The 25,579-nt window shown below is 45.3% G+C and overlaps 1 protein-coding gene across 5 annotated transcripts in view; it reads left to right on the top strand.

The window, feature by feature from the left end:
* arr (low-density lipoprotein receptor-related protein 6) overlaps positions 1–25,579 on the top strand; it is a 466,849-nt gene that overhangs the window by 282,118 nt on the left and 159,152 nt on the right. For all 5 annotated transcript variants that reach the window (XM_075691044.1, XM_075691043.1, XM_075691042.1 and 2 more), the window contains 2 exons: positions 10,340–10,436; positions 10,760–10,966. In XM_075691044.1, the coding sequence (XP_075547159.1) occupies positions 10,340–10,436; positions 10,760–10,966 (304 nt within the window). The remainder of the gene's footprint in view (positions 1–10,339; positions 10,437–10,759; positions 10,967–25,579) is intronic.

Here is a 25,579-nt window from a genome sequence, read left to right as displayed (position 1 = left end):
CCTGTTTGCATGCTGGTATCCTTGCCCTCGTAGGGTTGCATCCTCAAGTAATTTTTGTCAGCAAAGAGATGCCTACAGCGAGCCGCATTTTCGTTATGGTGGTAGGCAGGCATCCGACAATCTCGTATGCGTGCCTATGACGGCTTTTTCAAGGTACTCAAGCAGACAGAAAAAACTGTTACCATCAACCTCAATGGTTGTGTGGAAGTTGTGGCAATAGACAGGGTCAAACCAGCCTACCTAGCAACCTGAACATCATTATCCGCTTTCAAGAACTTTACAACCACTGAAACGACGGATCTGTTCGATCACCTGGCATCAAAGGCCGTTTCTTGGGCATCACTGCACTGCTGCTCTTCTCCTAGAAGGGGGAGGAGGGAGCTCTCTAGCAGCCATCGTCATCTTCCTCGTCTACCTTTTAAATATGGTGCGCTCCAATGCATGTCTTGTGCCTCGTGCCACGAGCTACGGGTTTAGAAACAGAGAAGAAGAATAAAAGATATCACTCCCTATAGTGCTCAAGAACCTCTAAGGCGTCAATATTATTGCGAACAGAGCTTTAGTAATCGAGAAACTGAGGTAAATGCAGGACACTATTAGAAACTCTCTTGGGGTATTCAAGTATAGCCCAGTGATGAAGGCACTCCTCATAATTCTATCACTAGTACTCGACCACTTGTAATACAGTGCAGATACTTATAACGTAACCGCTTTTAGTGCGGGACCGGTTATAGCATGGGTGTTTTTTGACCACCGATATATCTCCCATAGAACTCAATGTGTAGGTGGACCGTTTGTTGTGTAGGCATGCGAAACAGAATACTGGTTATAGCGCGGTTCCTTTAAGCGCGCAACTATGAAATCAGCCCATGGAGCACGGCCTTTTCTCGGAGGTGTTGAGCACAGCCCGCATGGCCGCACAGTTGCCGGGCGCACAAACGCGGAGAAGGGGGAGCGTGGGCGCATACATGGAGACCAGCGGCGAGAAGCGAAACAAAAAGGAGGAGAAGGGCGGGAGACTTTAGAGGAAGGAGGGCGATTGTTTTCATCACTATAGCAGCGTCCAATCAGGGTGCGCGGAGTTGGGGGATGAAGCGATAGCAGCGACAGCGCACTCCTGTTTTTTCAGTTTCTTTGTTGCATTTGGTGTGTGCACGTCGTGATCTCTTCGTGATCTCGTCGTGTCATAGTTCTTTATGCGTGTGTGTTGTCGACCTTTCGTCACCATGGCGTCGGCGGCTTCTTCAAGCGCTGTGAGAAAGAGGCATTCCTTATCGCTGGAGACGAAGGAATGCGTTATAAGGGACATAGAAAGTGGTCTGAAGAATATGTCGGTGGTGGCGAAAAAAGGCGTTTCCGACACAACCGTGTCGACCATATACACGAACAAGGACAAATTGCAGCAGCAACTGCAGCGAGATTCGTCTTCCCTGTCACAGAAGAGAATACGTACGTCAAAGTACAAAGACGTGGACGCAGCGCTCTTCAGATGGTTCCGTGAAGTTAGGGCTCAGAGCATACCAGTGAGTGGCCCCATTCTACAACAAAAAGCCAAGCCCCTTGGTGCTCTTTTAGGCCACGATGACTTCAACCCACTTAATGGATGGATCCAGTGATTCAAGGATCGCCATTGCATCAGCTGCAAAGTGGTGTGTGGTGAAAGCAGGGATGTAAACGAGTCAATCGAAGTATAGCTTCGCTTAAATTTGGAAACCTTGCTGTCTACGTATACGGACAGAGACGTATACAATGCCGATGAAGCTTGCATATTTTATAACCTTCTGCCCATCGCACTCTTGCGCTGAGAGACGAAGCGTGCTCTGGCCACAAGGCCTCAAAAGAGCGCATAACTGTGTTGTTCTGTGCTAACATACATGGAAGCGACAAGCGCCGCCTGTTTGTCATTGGAAAATCAGTGAGGCCACATTGCTTTAAAAAATGAGAGTGCCTGCCAGTGACATACGAATCCAACAGAAAGGCGTGGATGATGCAAGACATGTTCACAAGCTGGCTTTGCAAGTTTGATGAAGATATGGTGGCAGAGAAGTGACAGGTCATGCTCATTCTCGACAATTGCACGGCCCACAACGTCAAGCCAAAGTTGACTGCAGTCAAGTTTGTGGGGAGCACACGCGCCCATCTTCCCCCGCGCCGTCGCGTCGAGAGCCGGCATAGACAGGAGAGAGGCGCACTATGCCCTCCCGATTCTCCTCTCGCGACGCGCATGCGCCCTTCCTCCCTGACTCGCGGGCAGGTAGCTGACGGGCGAGGAGGACATTCCCTTCGCCCAGGTAAAAAGGTACAAAACGGCACGACCGGGGGAGACACCCTCTCTCTCTGAGGCCGGACCCTTAACCTGCCGGACTGGAGTACCTGCCACAACCCGTGAGTGACCACGTTGCCTGACTATCCCGGGCAACGAGGCCAGCCTATTTATTACTATTACAGAGAGGACGTCCCTCTGCCAGTGTTCTTTATTGCCGGTAGCAATAAACGTTCTTACAGCTGACGCCGCTGGTTGCCTTATTCGTTCGAACCCGACGTAGCCGCGATTTCCGCGCTACGGGTTGGGGAGTAACACAAAGCGACTGCGTGGGGCTAGATCCGGAGCTCGCCTTCTGCCCTAGCCGCACGCAGAGTGGAACCCCCACAAAGTAAAGTTTCTGCCTGCCAATACGACTGCAAAATGTCAGCCGCTCGACCAGGGTGTCATTGCAACCGTAAAGGCACTTTACAGAAAATGAATCTGCAAAAGAGTTTTGCTGAGCATGCAGCAGCAGCAGCCTCTGAAGGTGAATTTAAGGGGTGCGATTGATATGGTTGCTGCTTCTTGGTGGCAGGTAAAAGCCACTACAATAAGCAACAAACTTCAACAAAGTAGCCTTCGTGCGCAATGCAGAGGCTCTTGACGCCGATGAGCCAAACGAGAATGTTGCCGATGAGACGGTCAACACCGACGAAGTGTGGTCAGGCCTCGTTGAAAGCAAGCTTGTTTCCACCACAGACACCTTCCAAGAATATGTTGATGCCGGTGAGTCGGAGCTTCCCCTCTGCGAGGAAGCAAGCGCGGATGATGCGATCATCGCAGCGTTGCGCGGTAGCGCACAGCTTGCAACCGAAGACGAGTCGGACGCCGATGTCGACCCGACGCCAGACCCAGATGCCCCGTGCAAAGATGCTTGCAATACCTCAGCAGAGTGAAGATGTACTGCCCGAAGAACAGTTTGAGTGAGAAAGTGCTTAAGCCTGGTAGAGGACGAAATTGTTCGAAGTGTTAAAAACATTCGCCAGACAAAAATAAGTGTTCGTCCACTGATGCAGCACTTGTCAGGAGAACTTTGTTTCTGTGCTGTGTTGCGATTGTGTTGCATGTGCGTGTGAGTGAAATATGTAATAAATTGTGTTTGAAAGGTGGGTGGTCCGTTTGGCATAGGCAAAAACTGAAAAAAAGCATGCTTTGGTTATAATGCAGTACCACTTATAGCATGGATTTTTACAACTCTTGCGACTTACGTTATAAGCAGTCTACACTGTATAAACATCATATTATTTCACAATAAGACGAAAGAAAATGCTACTTCCAGTTCAAATAGATCTTTAGAAAAAGAAAACTCATTGACGCTACCCTTGACAACACTGGCTGCCAAAAGGTTCAGTTTTCTCCATACTTTCCTGCCCACGCTTTCTCATTTCTTTAGTTTCGTTATTGTGTAGTGCTGTGCTGGTTTTTATAGCTTATGAAACTCTCACAAAGTGCAATTAAGGGGGGACACTGTTCTTCAAATAATGTTCATGATGTTTTCCATCAATATTCATGAAACTTTCCATTCTTGTTAAGACTTTTGTACTGATTTCAAATATGTAATTATTTTTCCAATAGGCCATTTAGTTCTGAAGATAAATGAAATTCATTGTTCATAATTTGCCCAAACAATAGGGGGAAAAAAATGCGCTACAAAATTCATATTGGCACATGCCTGGGTACTAGAAAACATAAGGAACACAGTGGTAGGAATACTATTTTGATACATCAAATATTAGCAATTTTATAGCAATTCAATCTTTACTGTTCGAATTGTGGCTACCCCACTGTTTGATCTAAAGCAGCATTGAAAATTTTTAAAGCATAAATTCCAAAATCTGACCCTACCATTGTGTACTTTGCACACTCAGCTACAAGCCACAACAAAAATTATGGCTCTATCTGCTTTGAAGGCAGATATATCGCCGCGGCAAATCAGCAACAAGTCAAAAGGCGGTGGTTCGAGAAAACGAGAAAAAAGGAATACATTCACTTTTAATCAAAAGTACAGAAATAATTTTGCATTATTTTGCAGTGAAAGTGGCTAAAAGCCACCAGGAATATAGTCGCTCTGACCACGGCCTCCCAAATGCGGCAAAAGCATCGTTTGGCACCTTTCGCCGATTCCCGGTGGCTTGCATCGCGCGTGCGGCAAGGTTGTCGTTCACGCGGGTCGAGCTCCACGCCGATGTGATATCGCCGCAACACGCGCATGTGATAACGATCTTTATGGCGAGGCCAGATTACCGTTCGCTTTTGCCTCCTACGATGCTGCCGCCGCACACCTTGAACTTGACAAACGACATCAGTGCGTTGACGGAGTCCTACTGGGGATAGCGAAGCCTGCCTCGGCGTCCACTGGCGCGGCTGCAGCGCCGTCGGCGCGAGTGAGCAAATCCAACACCCGCTTTGTTGCTGGCATTGACGCAAGAACTTGAAGTTTTTTTTGAGCATTCATCTCCCTCTGCAAAAAATCCGCACGCTGCGACATTGCAGTGTCACACCGAACGTGGCCGCTGTCCGTAACTATTTCACTCATTTGTGAGCTGGCTAGGCCTACTTCGGCATCATTTGCGGTTGGCGGCGAGCTACTCTCGATGCTTTCAGAAGCAATGGAGCGCTTTTGAAAGTTATAAGCTGATCGCTTCTTCTTTTTGCCGAACTTGTGCCTCGTGGTGAACTTCCCCGGTGAACTGGACATCGTTGGGCAGGTGCCAACAAACCTACGAGACGCGCCGTCGCGTCGCCTTTGGAGTGGAGCAGACGATGGGAACCTCGCGCAGCCAACCACAGCACGTGTTTTTGGTCACGTGCGCTAGTCAACGAATCGGATTGCGCGTTCGGGCTTTTTTTTCTTCCCCGGATTTCAACGTCACTGGCATACCGACGGAGTCACTTTTAGCGGGAAATTAAAGAAGGAAGGCTCCTCTTTCCAACGAGACCAAGATGGCTGCAATCGCGCGCATAGAAAAAGAGCTACGCGCCGCGATAAAAAGGGCTGTTTTTGCGCGAAATTCAGCTCACAGTGATGTTATAAGTTGATATTGCGGACGAAATACTCTTCCCTGAGATTCGAAACTTGGTGAATTAAAGGTACTAGCTGTAGAATTCGAAAATTTCATTTTCAAAAAATCGATTTTATCGCGATTTTTTCACCGCAATGACCCGTGTCCCCCCTTAACAGGGAATGCCACATCCATGTGATATCGCGGGATTCCCGAACGGTCCACGCCACTTGACCAAGAGCAGCTGCGGTGGCGAATCCAGTTCTCCATCTTGGGTTGGTTTCTCCACGGCCGTGCGTTTGTTTTGCGCAGACAGCCATAGCGCCATCTGTCAGGCGCCGTTTTACTCACCGATGGCAGTAACCGGTGTATGGGACGTCACCACTCCCCAGTTGGGTGGCAGGAGATTCGAATTGCAATACAGGTATTCGGACCCTTCAGATGCAATTTTCTCATTAACTATTTTTTTGGCATGAAACATGCCCTGCAAGGTTTCTGGAATGGTATTTAAACAGTCGACGTCAACTTAGTATTTGCCCTTAGTGTCCCTTTGGGGGGGGTTGGGGGTGGGACTTTGAAACAATTATAGTGGGATTTTGATAAAATGTGCTGAATTTTTGTATTTCAATGTGCTAATTTTAAATATACATTCAGTTTTCTTGCACAGTAAATAACTTTATAGAAGTTGAACAAATGCAATTTTTTGCATAATTTGCTTGGAGGTGAACTGTTTACCAAACTATATATGGCATAATAAAAAATGACATACAAAAATGATGTGGAACAAATGAAGAGTGCAAATTATCAAGAATGGTGTTCTAACCCAATGTTATATCAACTGAGACCATTGCAAACTTCAATGAGAGAAATCCATCTAACTGCTATAAAAGAAACATTTAAAAAAATTTTCTAGTAAATGCAGCAACGTTATTTCGTAAATTTGCACTCTACACAGCTTTGCCTTTCTGGAAAAAAGAAAGGAATTACAGTGATAGCAGAAGTAGAAGAAGAGATAATGCACCTCCAATACAGTATCATCAAAATTGTGGTTTTGAGAAAACAACAGGAAACATTTCAGAACTGATATATTGGAAGGGAAGTTTGAAAAAACTGAACCAAAAGCCATCGGTAGGCACCACGTATCATTCATGGCCATTTAGTTGTTGCCAGTTGACAACATAGCACGTACTGTGAGTATGTTCACTTCAAAAGGATTACACGTTTCCGGGCCCTTAATTCCCATGGCGAGCTCCATCCCTACGCAAGTTCATTGCAGATCTCGCAAACCACTGTCAATACTGTTGCGAGACTGTAATCTTGATTGCTCTGGACTAGCTTCGCAGAACCACCGCAAGTGTTGCACAAGAATGCCTAGAAGATTGTTCACTGCTGCAATTTCGACGACAATGTATGGAGCAGCGGGCTCCGCGACTGAGGCTGTTGCACTCTCGGCGGTCTGATCTTCAACAAAACGCTAAATCTTTCGCTCCATGGCCGGTGTAGATGCAGTCTTGTCGAACGAAGCTGGAACTTGGAAGTAGAAAGTGGTAGTAATTACGTCACGCACAAGAAGGTGGCATGACATTTAACCAGCTCATTAATGGGAAACAGCTGCCTGGCATAGACACATCTGGCTAGCGGACGGATGTTACGTCACTCCCTCGTCTCTCTCTTCTTCACTCCTGGTGCGCATCTGCTCGCTTGCAACAACTGCATGCATGCGCTCGTTACATGCTCTGACGTCAGCACCGGAGAGGTGCGTTTTGTGCACCGCTCGCTAAGGGGCTACGCCCTGACGGGTGACGCGCGCTGGGCTTCATCCTCGCTCTTCATCCGCGTATCGTGCCAAGGCAAAGACGTTCGCTCGCTTAACCTAAGTGTCAAAGTCGCATGGTAGTAAACACGACGCAAGGAACTTTTAAGTAAGGAAAAGCCTTTGTGGGGTATGAGCATAAGAAAACTACATACATCAAGAAAGCATTCGTTACAAACCTAATAGCAAGAAACCTAACACATGACAAACTATCGACAAAGTTAGTTAATTAAGAATGTTGTCTAAAGTCCTTACACACAACATGTTATGAAGTTCAAAATATTTACATTAAGTTCATCGACGTAGCCGCTTAACCTAGTTGTCACTGCTCCCAACGCCACGTCGTTGGGCCCACCGATGCATCATGGACATCGCTGCATCCGACGTTTAGCCCACGGTTGACCGGGTCAGGTAGTCTGGGCACTGGGGTGACCGAGGCGCCTGGATCGCCTGATCGGCTCCTCTTAGTTTGCGGATCGTAGTCCGTTAAAGGGCTCTGTCAGCCTGTAGCTGTGTGGTCTCCGGTGGAGCGCCCGCTCAGCTCGCGAGTCGCGGCGGCGGCAGCTGAAGAGCAGCTTCCACTTGGTTGCCACAGTCTCCCCGCTCCACCCCTCCTGTCCGGCCTCCAGCTCCTGCCCCTCGTTGTTCCAGAGCGTAGCTGGGCCGCTCTCTTCAGCTATGTGTCTCTTTTTCCCGCTGGCCATGTAGTTCTTCGTGCACCTTTGCAATTGTTCTTTCATATATTGTATTCTTTTTATTCGTACGCTCTTACTTTATAACTTCTTTTTTCTTTCTTTATTTTTTTCCACTCACTCCTTGTGCTTTCTTGTCCTCTTCTTTTCTTCTGCTCTTTCTTCTTCTTTCTTTATTGACTCAGGACGCTAAGGAACACCAATGAGGTGCAAGTGCCACTAAGAGACACCTAAGTCAAAGATTAGGTTCGTCTACCAATTTTTTAAAAGTAGTCCTTCTGTTCTTAATGATTTACAGTCACTCACCAACAATTGGGACTCGGTGGGTACTGCCTGAAAGTCTCAATAATTGGTAGCCCGAAATATTGGATTCTGGAGAGGTTATGCGACCTTGTGATAAATAATTGCCACATACCGTATTTACTCAATTCTAATATACCCTCTATCGTAGCGCGTGCCCGTTTGTCTTGACTTAAAAAAACGAAAAGTCCTTTGCAGTACTGCGCACCTCATGCTTTCGTACAGAAAGACAACTTTGTCTAATTTGGAAAAACAAATACTTAATCACAGTGTACTAAAGTTGCGATGAATAAAAAGAAGTCGCAGTTTCACCCAAAAGGCAAAGCATCGCTTGTGATTGATATGGAATGGGTATTGAGCGCAACAGTGAGCAAGCCGAGTACATTTTCTGTGCTGCTGGAGTTCGAAGAGATGTTACACTTGCATATTTGTATGAAAATATCTAACTAACAGCACTTTAGAAATAAACTGAATCCTAGAGACTAATCAATTTCGTTTTGGGCAAATAAGGAACTAATCCTTTGTTTATTAAACGCAATTTGCTCAAAGGGAGTAAAATATATGACTACAAAGTCCTGCTGCACATACATAAACATAACCTGTTACGTGCAGTACACACAACGTCAGCTCTTTATGCACTGCATAACGGACGGATAACAACACAAATTTTGGAAGAGCTGTCCTCGCTTATCACATACCCGCACTAATAAAGCGTCTGGATTCACAAATAAATTTCAGTATGAAACTCTATAAATAGTCGCAAATAAAACGTTTTTTGTTGAATGAGTGAAGAACCCTTTAGCACAAGTGCATATTTATTTTTTTCACACTTCTATGTCTTCATTGTATGTTCGTAGTTGCCATATCTGTATTTGATTTTTTCTTGCGTTGCATATTATTTTCACTATTTCGAAATACCCTGCGATGTAAAGTCTTTCAAATTGTTCTTTTGTAAATGCATCAGTTTACCTGCTGTCTGTATGGTCCCCAGCTCCCCTCTAGTTGTCTATGACCTTTTTTTGCCCGGAGGACCCCCATGTGTTGGAAATAAACTGAACTGAACTAGTGTTTCTTAGATTTATCATTTCTGGTTCTGTTCTTAAGGTATTGAGCAAATCTCATGATTATTCAAATTATTCACGAATCCCGGCCATGGCGGCCGCATTTCGATGGGGGCGAAATGCGAAAACGCCTGTGTACTTAGACTTAGGTGCACGTTAAAGATCCCCAGGTGGTCGAAATTTCCGGAGTCCTCCACTATGGCGTGCCTCATAATGAGAAAGTGGTTTTGGCACGTAAAACCCCATAATTTTTTTTTGAATTATTTGCTTCAAAATTATTTGAAAATAATTACGAATTGCTTCACCTTCGCTTCCAACCAAGCAATTGATATTCACGGAAGCCTAGTAAATACTGTTATTAGACATTGAGAGCTACTGTTATTTCTTGAAAATCTTTCTAGGGCAGCTTGAAAATAGGCGTTCTTGATGGAAAATTGATGCGTGTTCAATGCATTCACTTTCCCCAAAGCTCCGCCGAGACATGCTGCCACTAAAGGGAGGATTACTATTTGGGTCTTCATAGGAGCCAGGCACGTGAATGCTGACTGGTCAAGTTTGAATTATTTGGTGAAGGCCAATTTTAGGATTGAAATAACAAAAGTTTGGGCCCATAGAAATGCATGGGTGCTGGCTGGGTGCTTTGGTGGGGTCGAATTGAAAAAAAAAAATCGAATTAGCCGTAATCGCAATAATGGAAGTCTACTGTATTAGAATATATCAAACATTTGCGCAAGCCTACTCACTGGTAATGTCTGAGGGAGGCTAAAGTAAAAAGAAAAAAGTAAGTGTTGTTGCTTTGATAGCAAAAGTTTACTTGCCTCCTGTTTGCACATGCTGTAGCTAACTTGTATGTCCTTTGTTCTTCAAAAGCAATTGGAAAAACAGTGAGCTGCTAGTACCCTCTTTCTTCCCTTCGTGAGCCTGAGATTATTCAGGTGTAGCGCCAGGTGCATGATTTCACAGTAGCCGACAAGAAAAAAAAAAAAACATTGTTTGAACTGTTGCTCCACTGGGCACCACAGTATATATATATATATATATGTGTGTGTGTGTGTGTGTGTGTGTGTTTGTGTGTGTGTGTGTGTGTGTGTGTGTGTGTGTGTGTGTGTGTGTGTGTGTGTGTGTGTGTGTGTGTGTGTGTGTGTACATACATGCATACACTCCAGATCGGGCGTGTGAACAGTCTCACCATTGACCATGCTGAACAACGCCTGTACTGGACCGACATCGATGCCAACCACATCGAGTCCTGCGACATGGCTGGTGAGTACCTTGTGTCTCTCAAAGCGCAACTAGCTTGCAGTGCTGCATTACTTGTTGCTATTAGGGGCTGCTTTCACCTGTGTGTGACGTCACATAAAGCGCCCTGTCTAGTCAAGCGCATTCTCTGTGGCAATCATGCCATGATATCGACACATCCCAGAGCAACATAAAGAAGAGCTTTAATGTTCGATTATCGTACAACGAAGAAAGAGGTGCCATAGTTGAAGACTGTGAATTAATTTTGACCACTTCTTTATGTACACCCAAAGTTTTGCATGTTGGAACGATGGTTGGCTCAGAGCGGCAGAAACCTGTTGCTGCAGGCAAGCGTCGCCGAGTTTCTGTTCCAGCAGCGGCAACGCAGCGCCCCTTTGGGTTGACCCAGTACCAGGAGTACCTGTACTGGACCGACCTGGAAGGGAAGAGCATTGAGCGGGCCCTCAAGAGCACGGGTGCCAACCGCAGCCGCCTGCTGGGCCAGCTCAAGTACATTGACGACCTGCTGGTGTTCCACACCTCCCGTCAAGCTGGTCAGTAATACCCTGGTTACACGATTCTAATGTGCACCTAGTTTTTGCAGGTGGGACGTGGGTCTTAAAAACCAAAAATCGTGAAAAAACATTTATTTTTGGGAACTACTTGTTTTAGCATCTGTAATGCCCAATCTACATCGTATGAAAACATTTGCCCAAAAACACACCCTACGTGTCCGAAAAAAAATATTTTGTCAATGCGGATGACCAGAAACAACCCCAAAATCACGCAGAAACACTGGACTTCACGGAGCTATTTCTCGTTTTTCCCGCCGCTAAGCGCCGCCATCTCGGTATCGTTCGAAAGCTCAGAGTTCCATCTTTCTGTTCCCTGTATCGCCTGCATCCTCGCCGGCAATGACCACATAGAAAAAGTGCAAACGTAAAACAGTCAGGGGCTGGTCTGACGAAGCTCGTGATGCACACTGCCCTCCTATTGGCCCAGCGTACTGACAGGCACTTTCTGATTGGCTGTTGCTACGGCAACTAGGCCTAGCAGATGAGCTCGTCTGCTAGGCCTGGCAGTGGGTCGCTTCGACAACTGTTGATACACCATTTCTTTGTTCATTGTATTGCGAACGTAAGCGGCAAATCGACCCTCTCAAAAAAAAAAAAAAAAAAAATTTGAAACCGAACACACGTTCACGAAAACCGAAGCGTAAGCCGTCTATACTTCCTAAAGCCAGAAAGGAGAGGCAGTTATCGCAAGGTTCATACAAGCCGACCAGATCGCGCCGGAGATAAGTCACTGTGTCACGCAACCTCGTACTGTATCGGCAATAATGCAGCAGTGTAGCTAGCCCTTCCCTCTATCCCCGTGTGCAGGTTTACATTGGAGACCGCAGGCCATGTGCCAATGCCTATTCCATTGCCTCGTGTGTACACGCGGTCGTTTGGCGCATTGCAGATTCTCGTATGAGCCTATACGTGCACCTAATATCTACATTATTGGAATAATTTTGCGTTTTAATTATATAATAATTATGTTTTGCCGGTTTTAAAGCCTGAAATTTATATTTTCTCAGTTTCTTTGGTCTTTTTGTTTTTCTGAAATGTAGCTTTTCGAAAGTCTCAAATTTTGGGATTAGCACTGTGTTCCTTCTACTCATTCAGTTCTCGTCATTCTTTCTTTCCCAGAATGCAGGCGAGTCATAGAGCGCATAAAAACTGTGAGATAGTGTCTTAAGACACTTAAATATTTTGAAATCATGTAGAAATCACCAACATGAATTCACACTGTTGAAGCTGCAAATTTAAAATTTCGTAACTTTGGCTAAAGTAGATCAGGGTGTCTACCAACCGGGAAAACCGGGAATTCTCAGGGAATTTGAACAGTCTGGAAAAACTCAGGGAAAACTCAGGGAATTTGTGCTTCTATCAGGGAAAATTAGCTGTAACTTTATTGAAAGGGAACGAAAGTCGTGTTAATGCTGGCTCCAGTAACAGAGGAATCGCAACGAATCGTCATTGACGCCGTGTCATCGGCACGATGTATTGCCAGAGTAGTTAACGACCGATTTTCTAGACGCCCGATTTTTCGGACATGCCCGATAATTTGCACGGTTTTGCGGCACGACCACGTACTCCATAGAGTCAATGTATATTGCCCTGACTGCAGGTCTGAAATGGCATTAATCAAAGCCGCCACCGCTGCTATTTTGATTATCTCGCCGCCTCGAACCGGCACTCTCGCACGCAGATCCGCTGGCAGCCGTAACCACCACCGCGGCAACGTTAGGCCTAGCTGCTTCTATGTTCGCTATTAAGCTTCTTGCCGTGTGGTGCCGTGTTTTTCATTGAAAGAATTCGCCGCTATCACCAATGGCACCGACTCCGCCTTTGTAATCCTCGCGATTGGCTTTGAAGCTCGCAGAGCACAGCGCGTTGCGTAATGCCAGGCTCCCAAAGTTAGCTTCGCCTCGGTACATTATTGTTAGGCGGTGAAGCATAACAAGTGTGGGAAGGGGGCAATTGTCACGGGACACAGTATGTATTCCTTAATTACACATGCGTGCACCCCGTCTCCTGTTACAGTACAAGCCCTGATATGCCTAATAAGCGTACTGGCAGGCCTTCAGAGCTTTTTCAGACCTGCCTGTGGTAATTTTAGCCCTTAAAGGCAGTTAAAGACATGCATTAATTTTTTTCAGACTGCCCGTTCTTTTTTTCAATTTTATTTGCGGCCCCTCGGAAGTCCGAAAAATCAAATGTTGACTGTACAACTGACCAAGAGGATGCTTCAGATGATCCATGTGGTGAAAGCGTGGTAGAAGGAGGATGAGAACAGAAAGGACCGACGCACTGGGGAATTAACGGGAAAGGAAGGGTGCCGCCGCCTTTTTGAAAGAGCTTGAGCTAAAAAAACTAAGTGTTGACTGACGCTGAGACACAGGCGTCCCTCATCCAAACCAAAATAAACTGTTTTAAGCAGTGAAACCCAACACTGATATGTTGTGTACGGGCTGAGAGTATGTCAGGACAGTTGAGGTTGACTTCTCAGCTGCTGAGAGAGAACCTTAGTTGTGACAAAGTTCAGAACCTCATACAGATGTGCTTGCTATCACTTGATAGAAATAGCTGATATTAAAAAATATTTACTTATGTATGCATCTCCTTTGCATTCGTATTTGAAAATGTTCGACTCAATTTGGAATGGGCTTTACCATTTCTTTCGCTGTGCATTTTACTAACACCTTCCTTCTGTTTTCTTTTTAAATAAAATAGATATTACTCCTTACTATTCAAGCTGGATTAAGTCATTCTTTTGTTTCAGCATGCTTACTAGGGAGTGACAGCATCGGGCAACGTGGTGTCAGCCTGTCTTGACATAAAACAAAGTTCTGGCTCATTCAGGGAATTTCGCAAAGGTGCTCAGGGAAAACCTGGAAAACTCAGGGAATTTGGAAATGTCAACTTGGTAGACACCCTGTAGATACAAACATCCAAGTGCTAGCTTGCAGTATTTGTACATCCACGAACATACCAGCTTCATTTTAGCTATGTTGTTGCAGTACATTTCTTGCAAATGACATCCCAAATTTTTAACACAAGAAGAATTGTAACCTCTTTTTTTATTGACCTGAGAAAAAAATCTGATTGCATATTTATAAGCGGCACGCAAGATTGCATGTGTCCTGAAAGTTCACGTGTAGAGTGAGTATCCAAAATGGTTGTTATGGATGCCATATCCCCTCATATTTAATGCTGTCTGTTTTTTGTACTTTTCTCAAAACACACATTTGGTCTCCTTCTAATATTCAGGCCTCGATATCTTGAACACCAATAACAGATAGAAAAATTTATATTTTTTTACATAACGGAGCCTGTAGCCTGCAGAACGGAGCACATATACTCTGTGCAGTATAGCAAGCAATATTTGTTTTCTCACTTTGGAACTTATTTATTTTGCAACAATTTCTGCCACATGGTTGCAATATTTTGTGGGCTTGTATTCAATGGGCTCTAAGATATCTATTAAAGGGAAGCTGAAAGCTTTTCCAGAAAAAATGAGTGAAGAGCAGTACGTCATGGTTTTCAACCCTCTGAATTCGAATATCGCATCGAAATTGAGCGAAAGAAAGTGCAAACATATTTTATTTTGACGAAAAGTGCAGCAACAGACACGCCCAGCTCGCGCGCCTCGTGATTGGCCAACCACAGGCGCCTCGCGCACCTGTGATTGGTCGGCCGCCTCGTGACGTCAACAATGGTATTCGTCCAGACCGACTGCTGCCGCTACACACGAAGCACGGTGCAAGGTAGTTTGGTGCTGTTTTGCTGAGCCGGTCATGGAAATTTTCGAGAGCTTGCGTTTCTCTGAGGAGTTCGGCGTTAAGTCCAAACTCCACGAGAGCGATTTTGCGCGCGACGGTGACGGGCGACGGCTTCGAGCGACAAAACGGGCCGTCGCTTGAACAGATCGCCCGGTGTTGTCGCTCAATCGCTCGTTTCTAGAAATCTAGAACTCGTCGCTCGGAAGTGCTATTAGCGACCAGCTAATAGTGCGAAGCCGGAACCGTATGTTCATAACTCAAATACTACTTTTGTCGCACGGAACGAGCAAACTATTGAATTTTACATGTGCAAGAATAAGAACCTAGTGCAAGACCTTCAGAAATATTTTATGCTCCTTTTTTAGTAAAGTACATCAACTTAAATTGATAAAGCATGCCTCACGCTAGTTTCGGCACGTATATTGCTTATCTCATACCCGAGAAGTCGTCGCTCAAAGCCGTCGCTGGCGTGGAGTTCGGCTTGCAGGCGACGAGTGAATGCGACAGCCATCGCCTCGCTTTTCGTGCTGTCACTGTCGCGTGCAAGATCACTTGTAAGGGCTTTATACTTTCTCCCTACATGTACGAGCCGATTGCGAAGAGCCGGCCTCTCCAAGAAGCAAAAAATGCTGGTGCAAGCACGGCTTTCCACGCGAAGACGAAGTGTTAGCATCTCCTTGTGTTGGAAATGTTCTTTGGCGAGTATGTTTTTTGCTAAGCTGCATTCAGCGTTCCAGTGAGTACGTTTCCGGGCAAACAACTGTAGCGTTATGTTACTGCATGCCTCCTCGTAAACGTAAGCGGTGATGCGATCTTCGGCATTTGTGCGCTGCCCCAAAGCTGTCGGCAATCTACACAGACGGTTTAAACGCGGGAAAATTTTACCGGCTGTTGTATAGAACCTTCATCAGCGCGCCATCTGCACGCTACTCGTAACCGGCGAATTCCGTCGGCTACGTGAAATGGTCGGTTTCTCTATGTGTGCGAGAGAAGGGGGAGCGTAGCGTCCTGGCGCGAGCAGGCTTTCCAACACATGCAAACTTTACGTTTGCACTGCATTATGGTAGCTGCATGCAGGCTGTTTCACAACACACGTGCGAATAGAAAATTCGCGGCGCTTGGCGATGAACCCTGCGTCAAGCGTGGGAGATAAACATGCACCTTCCGTTCAGCGTGTTAACACGAAGGAGAACCCAAAGCACGCATTATTGATAAACTCCGGTAGTAATCGTCACGGAAGTCGTTAGAGCACAACACTGTTGTTCTTGAGCGCTTGAAGTTGTTTCGCTTCACGGCAGCCTCCCACTTAACTGAAACAGGGTGTCTACCAACCGGGAAAACCGGGAATTCTCAGGGATTTTGAGTAGTCTGGAAAAAGTCAGGAAAAACTCGGGGAATTTAGGCCTCTATCAGGGAAAATTAGCGGCAATTTTATTGGAAGGGTCGAAAGTCGCGGTAATGCTGGCTTGAGCAACAGACAGGAATCGCAATGAATCGTCTTTGAGGCCATTCGTCGGCTGGATGAATAGCCAGTGTGCAGCCAATGACCGACTTTCCAGATTCCCAACAATTTGGACGGCTTCGCGGCACCGCCACGTACCCCATAGAGTCAACTTGTCAGAACGTGTGAAATTTCGGACGCAAGAACTCTTCGCCGTCCAATTTTCCGGACGTTTTGCCGTGACCGCAGGTCCGAAACGGCAATAATAAAAAGCACCACCACTGCCGTTTTGATTACTTCGCCACCTCGAACCGGCACTCTCACACGCAGATCCGCTGGCAGCCGTTGCCACCACTGCGGAAACGCTAGACCTAGCTGCTTCGACGTTCGCTGTGAAGCTTCTTGCCGTTGGGTGCCAAGTTTTTTATTGAAAGAATTAGCTGTTGTCAGCAATGGCACGGACTCCGCTTTTGTGGTCCTCGCGATTGGCTTAGTAACTTAGAAAACACGATGTGTTGCTTAATGCTGGTTCCCGAAAGTCAGCTTCGCCTCTGTACAGAAATGTTACATGGTGAAGCATACGCAAAAGTATTGCAGTGAAGCATAACAAGCATGGGACAGGGCTATTGCCAAGCGACCAGTATGTATTCCTTAATTAAACACATGTGGCACCAGGTACCTCCTGTCACAGTACGAGCACCGATATGCCTAATATGTGTACCGACAGGCCTTCAGAGCGTTTTCGAACGTGCCTGTGGCGGTTTGAGCCCCTAAGGGCAGTGAATGACACACATTTACTTTTTTCCAACTGGCCGATTTTTATAACGTTTTCGCGACCCCTAGGGAGTTCTAAAAATCGTCCGTGGACTGTGCAACTGACCAAGATGCTTCAAATGGTCCTTGGGGCGAACGAGTGGCCGAAGGAGGACAAGAACAGAAATGATGTACGCATTGAGGAAAAAATGGAAAAGGAAGCTTGCTGCCGCCGTTCTGAAGGAGCTTGAGCTCAAAAAACAAAGTTTTGGCTGATGCCGAGATGTAGGTGTCCTGCATCCAAACCAAAATAAACTCTTTAAAGCAGTGAAACACAACACTCAGGCGTCGTGCGCGGGCTGAGAGTATGTCAGGACAGTTGAAGTTGACTTACGAGTGGTTGAGAGAGAATCTCAATTGTGACAGAGTTCGGGCCTCATACCACTGAGCTTGCTATCAGTTGATAGAAATGGTTCATATTCGAATATATTTGCTTCTATGTGCATCTCCTTTTTATTCGTATTTGTGAATGTCCGACTTATTTGCAATTTTTTTCGAAGACGCTTTATTTGCTGTACATTTTACTAACCCCTGCCTTCTATTCTCTTTTTGAATAACATAAACACTACTCCTTAGTATTCAAATTGGATTAAGTCGTTTTTTAATTTTTTTCATGTGCTTACTCGGGAGTGACCGCATCAGGCAATATGGTTTCAGCCCGTCTTGACATAAAACATAGTTCTGCATCACTGAGGGAAATGGGCAAAGGCACTCAGGGAAAACCTGGAAAACTGAGGGAATTTGGAAATGTCAACTTGGTAGACACCCTGTGAAAGCTTCTTGTCTTGCAGGAACTAATGGAACATCGGAACATCGCCGTGGCCGCTGGTGTTCATGCAAGCGTAGGCTGCACAGAACGCCGGCATGATCGGCCTACAAGTTCAATTGATGCTGCGCATGTCAACTACCACTCCTATATACACACAAACAAAGGAATGTAGGGTCAAGCGAAGCAGATTAGGACGGCACGCATGCAGAAATAAGCCCGGTTAGGCACGGTCGCGGAGACTGCGAAGGAACGGAACACCAGCGCTGACGTCACTACGCCGCGGTTTCCGGTCTTCGCTCGCATCGTCAGCGTCAGCAGCAGCGCGTGGCGCTCAAACGGGGGCATATCTACAGCGCAATTTTAACCGCGAATTGTGTCGCTCCTAAGTGAAAAATCCCCCCCTAAATTTTACCTGCATGGTTTATAAGGTTCCCGCATCCGTATATGAGCGTCTTATTGAATTCGACAGACTCTTCAGCTTCCCTTTAAGGGCCAGTTAAAATAATTTGCTTGCTATCTTTCATTCCTTAGTCTTTATGCTATCTAAGCATGCCTTACAAATAACTTTTTATCGTGCCATTTATTTTCCATTATGGCCTTAAACAATGGAAGGGAGATGTTAATTATCATGGAAACTAATTGACCTACAACAAAACTAATTACATATTTGAAATCAGCTCAAAAATCTTAACAAGCATGGGAAGTTTCATTAATATTGATGAAAAAGAGGATGAACATTTGAATAGCAGTGGGAGGATACCCTGGAGACCAACTTTTTATATTTTTTAAGATATCCGGATGAAACTTTCAGGGTACATTCATACCACCAAACTATGAGGAACTGCAATGTTTCCTGAAGATGTGTTTATTTGTTCCAGAGTTATTGAGGTCTAACTAGTGGTTAATGTATATGCCTGAGGAAGAGCCTGGAGAAATCCCAGGATATCACAGGAAGCTGAAATTCACTGTAATGATCCCTTGATAGATATTCCAGGGGGCTACAAAGCCCTTTCTATTAAATTTCCCCTCCAAAAAAATTTTAACGCAACTTTAAATTTGATGGAGCCAGTAATGACCACACTCATCAAAAATGAATTGCTTTTTATAAATTAACTGCACCAGCTTTCAAAAAAAGGAAGCTTGTTTAACCCTGCCAAAGTCATTCAGGAACAGAATAAAAAAAAAAAAAAACGGCACACAGATCTGAAGAACGCTTCTTGAGATATCACATTCTACTAGCGAAAAAATCTATTCTGAGAAAACTGGCCTTAAAGTTGAACCCATGTGTTTTTTTAGTAGGAAGCTCCTGCGGAGCTTTTAATTAGCTCCTGCGGCTCCAGGCACACTCAATTTGTCGGATTCTCGACTGGCGACAGCCGACAGCACAGTTCCGCCGCTGCAAGCGTCTACACAGTCGGTACTCACTGCGGAAGATCGGAAGTTCGATGCTCAGACAAGTCGCATATCATGCTTCTGCATATGGAGCCTCTGCACTGTCTTGGGCTTCATTGCCGGCATCGCGTGCAACAGAGAACCAGAAAAAAAAAAAAAGAAGCTGAGAAAATAACTTAAAAGATAGCGCAGCTCGCAAGCAGACACCTGTTCAGGCGGACGGAGCAAGGGGGAAACAACGACGCGAGCACGGAGGGCACCGCATCGAAGGGAACAGCTGCTGGCGCCGCCCGCGCAGCAGCCGATGGCAGGCACGCTTTAGCTCGGGGGATTTGAAAGCGATGCTCCGGCCAATCAACGCACCGCATCGCATCTATCACGCCAACGATGCCATTTTGCAAAGCGCAAGACAGACAGAATTCACGGTCAAATTGACACCAAGATGGTGCGGGCAGGCCGCATGGGCCGGGAATAGGGTGCGTGCGAACTTTGACTTCATTTTGGCATTCGCGTGTGTTTTATGGGCCGCTGTGGCCTTTGCGGTTGAATTAGGTGCTGATAATTACAGAACAGGTAGTTTATGAGACATACAAGCCAAAAATGTTGTTCTTAAAAAATTTTTTTGACAAATTTTTGGTTTTCGAGGGCCAAGTCCTCCTTAAAGTAAGAAAATAAAAGTGAACCCGAATGTAATGTGTCACTAATTCATGAAAGATATAGCCTGCCTCCCAAGTTTGCAATCATAACAAAGGGAGACCTGCAGGAATTACCTTCATTTACAAGAACTCTTTATTATTGTTCTTTCATAATGAAAGCAGCATGCTGTCATCACTGTTTGCGCTTCATTGGTCGCGTATACCGAGCACACAAGGGCACTTTTCTCAAGTGATCACAAGTGCTCTCAAGTGATCATAATGCCGGTTTCCAATAGTCAGCTTTGCCTCAATACAGAAATGTTACGCGGTGAAGCATAACAGGCGTGGGAAGGGGCACTTGTCACTGGACACAGTATCTATTCCTTAATTATACACGCATCCATCCACCATCTCCTGTCCCAGTAGGGGCACTGATATGCCTAATAAACGTGATGGTAGGCCTTTTCAGATGTGCCTGTGGTGATTTGAGCCTTTGATGGCAGTAAAAGACATGCATTCATTTTTACGGACTGCCCGATTTCACGGACATTTTCGCGGCCCTTAGGGAGTCCTAAAAATCGGACGTTGGCTGTACAGCTGACGAAGAGGATGCTTCGAATGGTTCGTGGGGCGAAAGCGCGCTAGAAGGAGGACAGAACAGAAGTGACCTAGACATTGAGGAATGAACGGGACTAGGCATTGAGGAATGAATGGGAAAGGAAGTCTGCCGCCACTTTTTTCAAGAAGCTTGAGCTCAAAAAACAAAGTGTTGGCTGACCCTTGAATACAGGTGTTCCTCATCCAAACCAAAATAAACTCGCTAAAGCAGTGAAATGCAACACTGAGGTGTTGTGCGCGGGCTGAGAGTATGTCAGGAGAGTTGATGTTGACACACGAGCTGTTGAGAATCTCATTTGTGACAAAATTCGGGCCTCACACCAATGAGCTCGCTATAAATTGATAAAAGTAGCTCATATCACCTTCAGTCACGGCGTGCGCATTTGTAGAAGCGACCTATTTTTGCCATTTCTGTGCAGTGGTAACAAGGAATAGAGCATGAACATTAAGCTTATGGCAAATTGAACGTTCTGTTAACCTAAATTACTTCCATTTTGCTTCTGAGTGATATGTATCATTACAGAGTATTGCTTTGGTGAAGGTACTACCGTGTTTTAGGTGACACTTAATGTAGGGCATTTCGGTAGCAACCTTGAAATATATAATTATTTTTTTCTTTCTTGAAATGCCTCAGGCTAATGAATAACTTGTGCATGTAGTTCAAGTGAAAGATTTAATCCTTTTTATGAAGAAGCGTAGCATGACTGACTTTACGCTATTCAAATATTTAGTTACTCAATAATGACTCATCATAAAATGCTCAAGTCATTCTATCACCTTTATTTGCTTTCGTTGGAGTCTCAAGCGCCATCTATATTTCACACATATGTATCGACAGTTGATCATAATTCGTGACTCAATTGGGAATGCAAAAACATTTGTTTATGTATGCATCTCATTTTTATTCATCATCATCATCATCATCATTTATTATACCCTTAAGGGTCCCTTCGGGGACATACATAAAGGGTGGGGGAAACAGCGATGTGATAGTGCCATACATCAGCTCAAAAGAAAAAAAAACACAAAATCAACAGAAAAATAAATAATAAACTGTAGAAAACATAAGGTATAAACAGAACAATGAAAATATCTCAAACTGAGTAGCAATAAATTAAAGGAAAAGTGTACACGTAAATGTGAAACATGCTAAACATAAGTGGCAAAAAAGAAGAAAAGGAAAAATAGGCGATGACGCAAGACGGATTGCTGGGAGAGGAAACATGAGGAAAAGTGGCTATTTTGGGTTGAAATGGTCTGATAGTAACTGTCTAAATTTGGAGTGATTTGACTCTAAAACCACGGCTTCGGGAAGATTGTTCCATTCTTTTATGGCGATGGGGAGGAAGGATTTGTTGAAGGCGTTGGAAGAACCATGCAAACGCTGTATACTAAGGGAGTTAAACAAACAGTGAGATGAGCGTATCGGAACATGTAATAAGTTCTTGCGCAGTGCAGGAAAGTTATAAAGTATAATTTATGGAAAAGACGGAGCATTGCCAGTTTCCGGCGGAGTGCTAGGGGTTCGAGTCCGAGAGTCAATTTCATGTCAGTAACGCTGTGCCAAGGTGAGTACTGGGAAGTTATGAAGCGGGCTGGCCGGTTCTGAATGGCTTCGAGCGACTGAATCAAGTAAACCTGGCGAGGGTTCCATATGGCTGAGGCATACTCCATTTTAGAGCGGACGTATGTTTCGTATGCTAGTTGCCTGATGGATGGAAGGGACATAGCCAGAGATCTTCGGATGAAACCAAGTGTTCTGGAAGTGTTAGCACAGAGTTTCGTGATATGGTCCACCCAAGTTAGCTTGTTAGTTATTTCGACTCCTAGGTACCTGTATGAGTTTGTTACTGATAGCGCCGTGGAGTTCAGTGAGTACGAGAAAAGGGTAGTGGAAAGCTTACGTGAGATGTGCATGCATTTACATTTTGAAATATTAAGGTGCATAAGCCAGTCAGAACACCATTTCTGGATTTTGTTTAGGTCGTCTTGTAATGATTCCTGGTCGGTATTATCGGAGATGCGGCGATAAATGATACAATCGTCCGCAAAAAGACGGACGGATGACGAAATCCCAGATGGCAGGTCGTTGATGAAAATTAGGAAGAGAAGCGGAGCAAGGACGGAACCCTGGGGAACTCCAGAGATAACGTCAGTAGTTTTAGACGCATGGCTGGCGATGACTGTGAACTGTGAGCGGTTAGTTAAAAAGCAGCGAATCCAGGATAAGATAAGAGGGTCGAGTGATAAGCATGCAAGTTTACACAATAGACGTTGGTGAGGAACGCGGTCAAATGCTTTTGAAAAAATCTAAGTAGATGACGTCTGTTTGAAATGAAGAATCTAAATTAAGGTGAAGATCGGTTGTAAATTCGAAAAGTTGGGTTTCGCACGAGAAGCCTGCCCTGAAACCATGCTGCTTGGGAAAGAAGAAAGAATTGTGATCGAGGTGATTAGCAATATGGGAGTAGAGTATATGTTCGAAGAGCTTACATGAGATGCATGTTGGTGAAATGGGACGATACTTAAAGGGGTTAGCACGGTCGCCGCTCTTAAAAATTGGCACAACCTTGCTTGATTTCCAGTCATCCGGAATTTGACTGGGTGAAGATGAGTTGCAGGATTTGGCTTGTGAAATGTTTCGTGCCTTTAAGTACTTTAGCAGGAATGTTATCAGGTCCGGGTGAAGTGGACGGCTTGAGGTTATCAATGAGCTTTGAAATTCCCTCAGATGTGATGGTTACGGGTGGCATTGGAATAAAATTTAGGCTCGGTAAAATAATGCTCTTATCCGCTGGCTCGTGGGTGAAAACTGAGGTGAAGTAGGAATTCATCGCGTCTGATAGCTCGCAAAGCGGAACGTCTGTGCCGTCTTGTCTTTTTAAAGATATGTTATAGGAGCTGTTTTTGTTGGGCTGTAGCAAATTCCAAAATTTCTTGGGGTTAACACGCAATATTTCTAGAAGATCGTGACTGTAGAATTTTCTTTTGGGTGACCGCAATAATCTAGTGTATTCGCGAAGGATGCCGAAGTATTTTTCCCATTTTACAGGTGATCCGGAGTTATTGGGATTACGGAAGAGGCGCTTCTTTTTTCGTGATAGCTTACGCAGCGAGTTAGAATACCATCGCTTTGTGGAATCCCCGTGAATGCAGATGAGTAGGACGTAGGCGTCTATGAGCGATAAGATTTTGTGCTTAAAAAGACACAATTTTCGTTCACGGATCTGGTAGCCACGGACGCTTGAAAGGTGGTGAAAAAGTGTTCAAGGTCGGAGTTTATGCTCGCGAAGTCAGCCTTACTGTAATCACGGATGTATTTGATGGGCGGTTGACGGGGGAGACTTCAATCATCCGGTTAAAGAACACGAGATTGTGGTCACTCAGCCCACTGCAACATGAAAAGGATTGGATTAGCTCAGGACTGGAAACAAGAATGAGGTCGAGAATATTTGAGCCTCGTGTTGGCTTGTTTACTGCTTGGGAAAGGTTTGAAGTGAGGACCATTTCAAGGAAATCTTTAGATTGGCGAGATGACGCAGTAAGAGCCTCCCAGTCGATGTCCTGGTAGTTAAAATCACCGCAAAGTATTAGATTGGCATGAGGAAATCTGGATTGCAAGTCGTGAACTACACAGTGAAGGTCCGTAATAAAAGAATGATCCGTGTCAGGTGCTCGATAACATACAATTAGTATATTGGTACAAGAGGGAAGGCAAATTTTCAGACACATTATTTCGCTATGGCTGCTTATCTCAAGTAATGTGGATGAATAATTTGAATTCACAAGAGCAAGACTGCCGCCTCCCCGGCGATCTACTCGATCTCGCCTGTAGATATGAAAGGACCGGTTGCTGTGGAGCCATTCTGAATCGTTAATATCAGGTGTTAGCCAAGATTCAGTAAATAAAGCGATGTCAGTTCTATGGTCTTCGAGGACGGCCTCAACTGTTTCTTTTTTTGGCAGGTAGCTTCTTATATTTGTCAGTAGGACAAAAATTTTTTTAGTTTTAGCTGTGCGCAGGCATTCTGACAGCTGGACCTATGGCAGGGAAGTGTCGCACGGCACCCGCGTTAACCGCTATGAATGAAGTTCTACAACGGCATCTGTTTCGGCGTTGTAAGTGAAAAGTTTTCTGCCGATAACCAACTTATCAAAGCGCATCGTAAATGAAGCGTTAGTTTGTTGGCCATAAGAAAAAAGCTTTTTCCGGGCTAGCCGAACTTTAGCCGAGTAATCCTCACGAACCGAGAATGGGGTTTCTTTAAGTTTCTGTTCTGCAACAAGAATTCTTGATTTATCTTTGAAGTGTGCAAGCTTAACTATGACTGGGTGGTTTTTACCTAACTGGAAACGACCTAGGTGGTGTGCACATTCAATATCTTGGCTACCAATTGTGATACCTAGGTGTTCGGAACAGAAGGAAGTAATGTGGGCCTCAGACTGGTCCCAGCTTTCGCCGAGTTCGTCCTGAAGTCCGAGGAACAATATGTTTCTGCGTCGCAAGCGGTTTTCAGCGTCGTCGCACTTGTTTGTCAGTGCTTTAACGTCTGAAGCAAGCTTGGCCGAGTCAGCGTTTGTTACGGACGCAGCTGCTTTTTCTGGGTGTGTTTCGATAGTTTTTTCGAGTATTTCGACGCGCGCTGGAAGACGATGCACAGAGTCTTCAATGTTCGTTTGTGCGGACCGGATCAAGGCAAGCTCGGCAAGTACGGTGCTCTGAGCGGATTCAATACGAGATATGGCTTGGTAAATTGTTTCCAAAGAGGGCGGAGCATCGTTTCCGTTCGGGCCTGGGTTTAGTTCGACATCACCAGATAAAACAAGGAGAAGAGAAATAAGGTGGCCGTTGAGCCAGTAGAAGCAAGCGATACACAGCATCCTTTGGCAACACTCGATGGCGTCTTTGGGGCACGACACCGCTAGCAAAAATGGGTTGCTAGAGTGACAGTACGTGGCATAGGGAAGATAACTAACCTGCAGCAGATGAAAAAAGGGCGTCTGCATGACGAGTTGCGATGCGGTGGCATGCCCCGAATGACTCCAGCACCTACAGGCTTATGTAGGTGCCGGATTCCCGCGCTTGTGCCAGGTTGCCAGATGACAGACTGGTCCACCGCTGGAAGCAGCGGATGCAGGTCGATGTGGTCGTTGTCGATGTAGTCGTCG

Source organism: Dermacentor variabilis, chromosome 4 (genome assembly GCF_050947875.1).
Source record: "Dermacentor variabilis isolate Ectoservices chromosome 4, ASM5094787v1, whole genome shotgun sequence".
NCBI lineage: Eukaryota > Metazoa > Arthropoda > Arachnida > Ixodida > Ixodidae > Dermacentor > Dermacentor variabilis.
The sequence above is the reverse complement of the archived record's forward strand: the minus strand, read 5'-3'. Positions and strand labels throughout refer to the sequence as shown.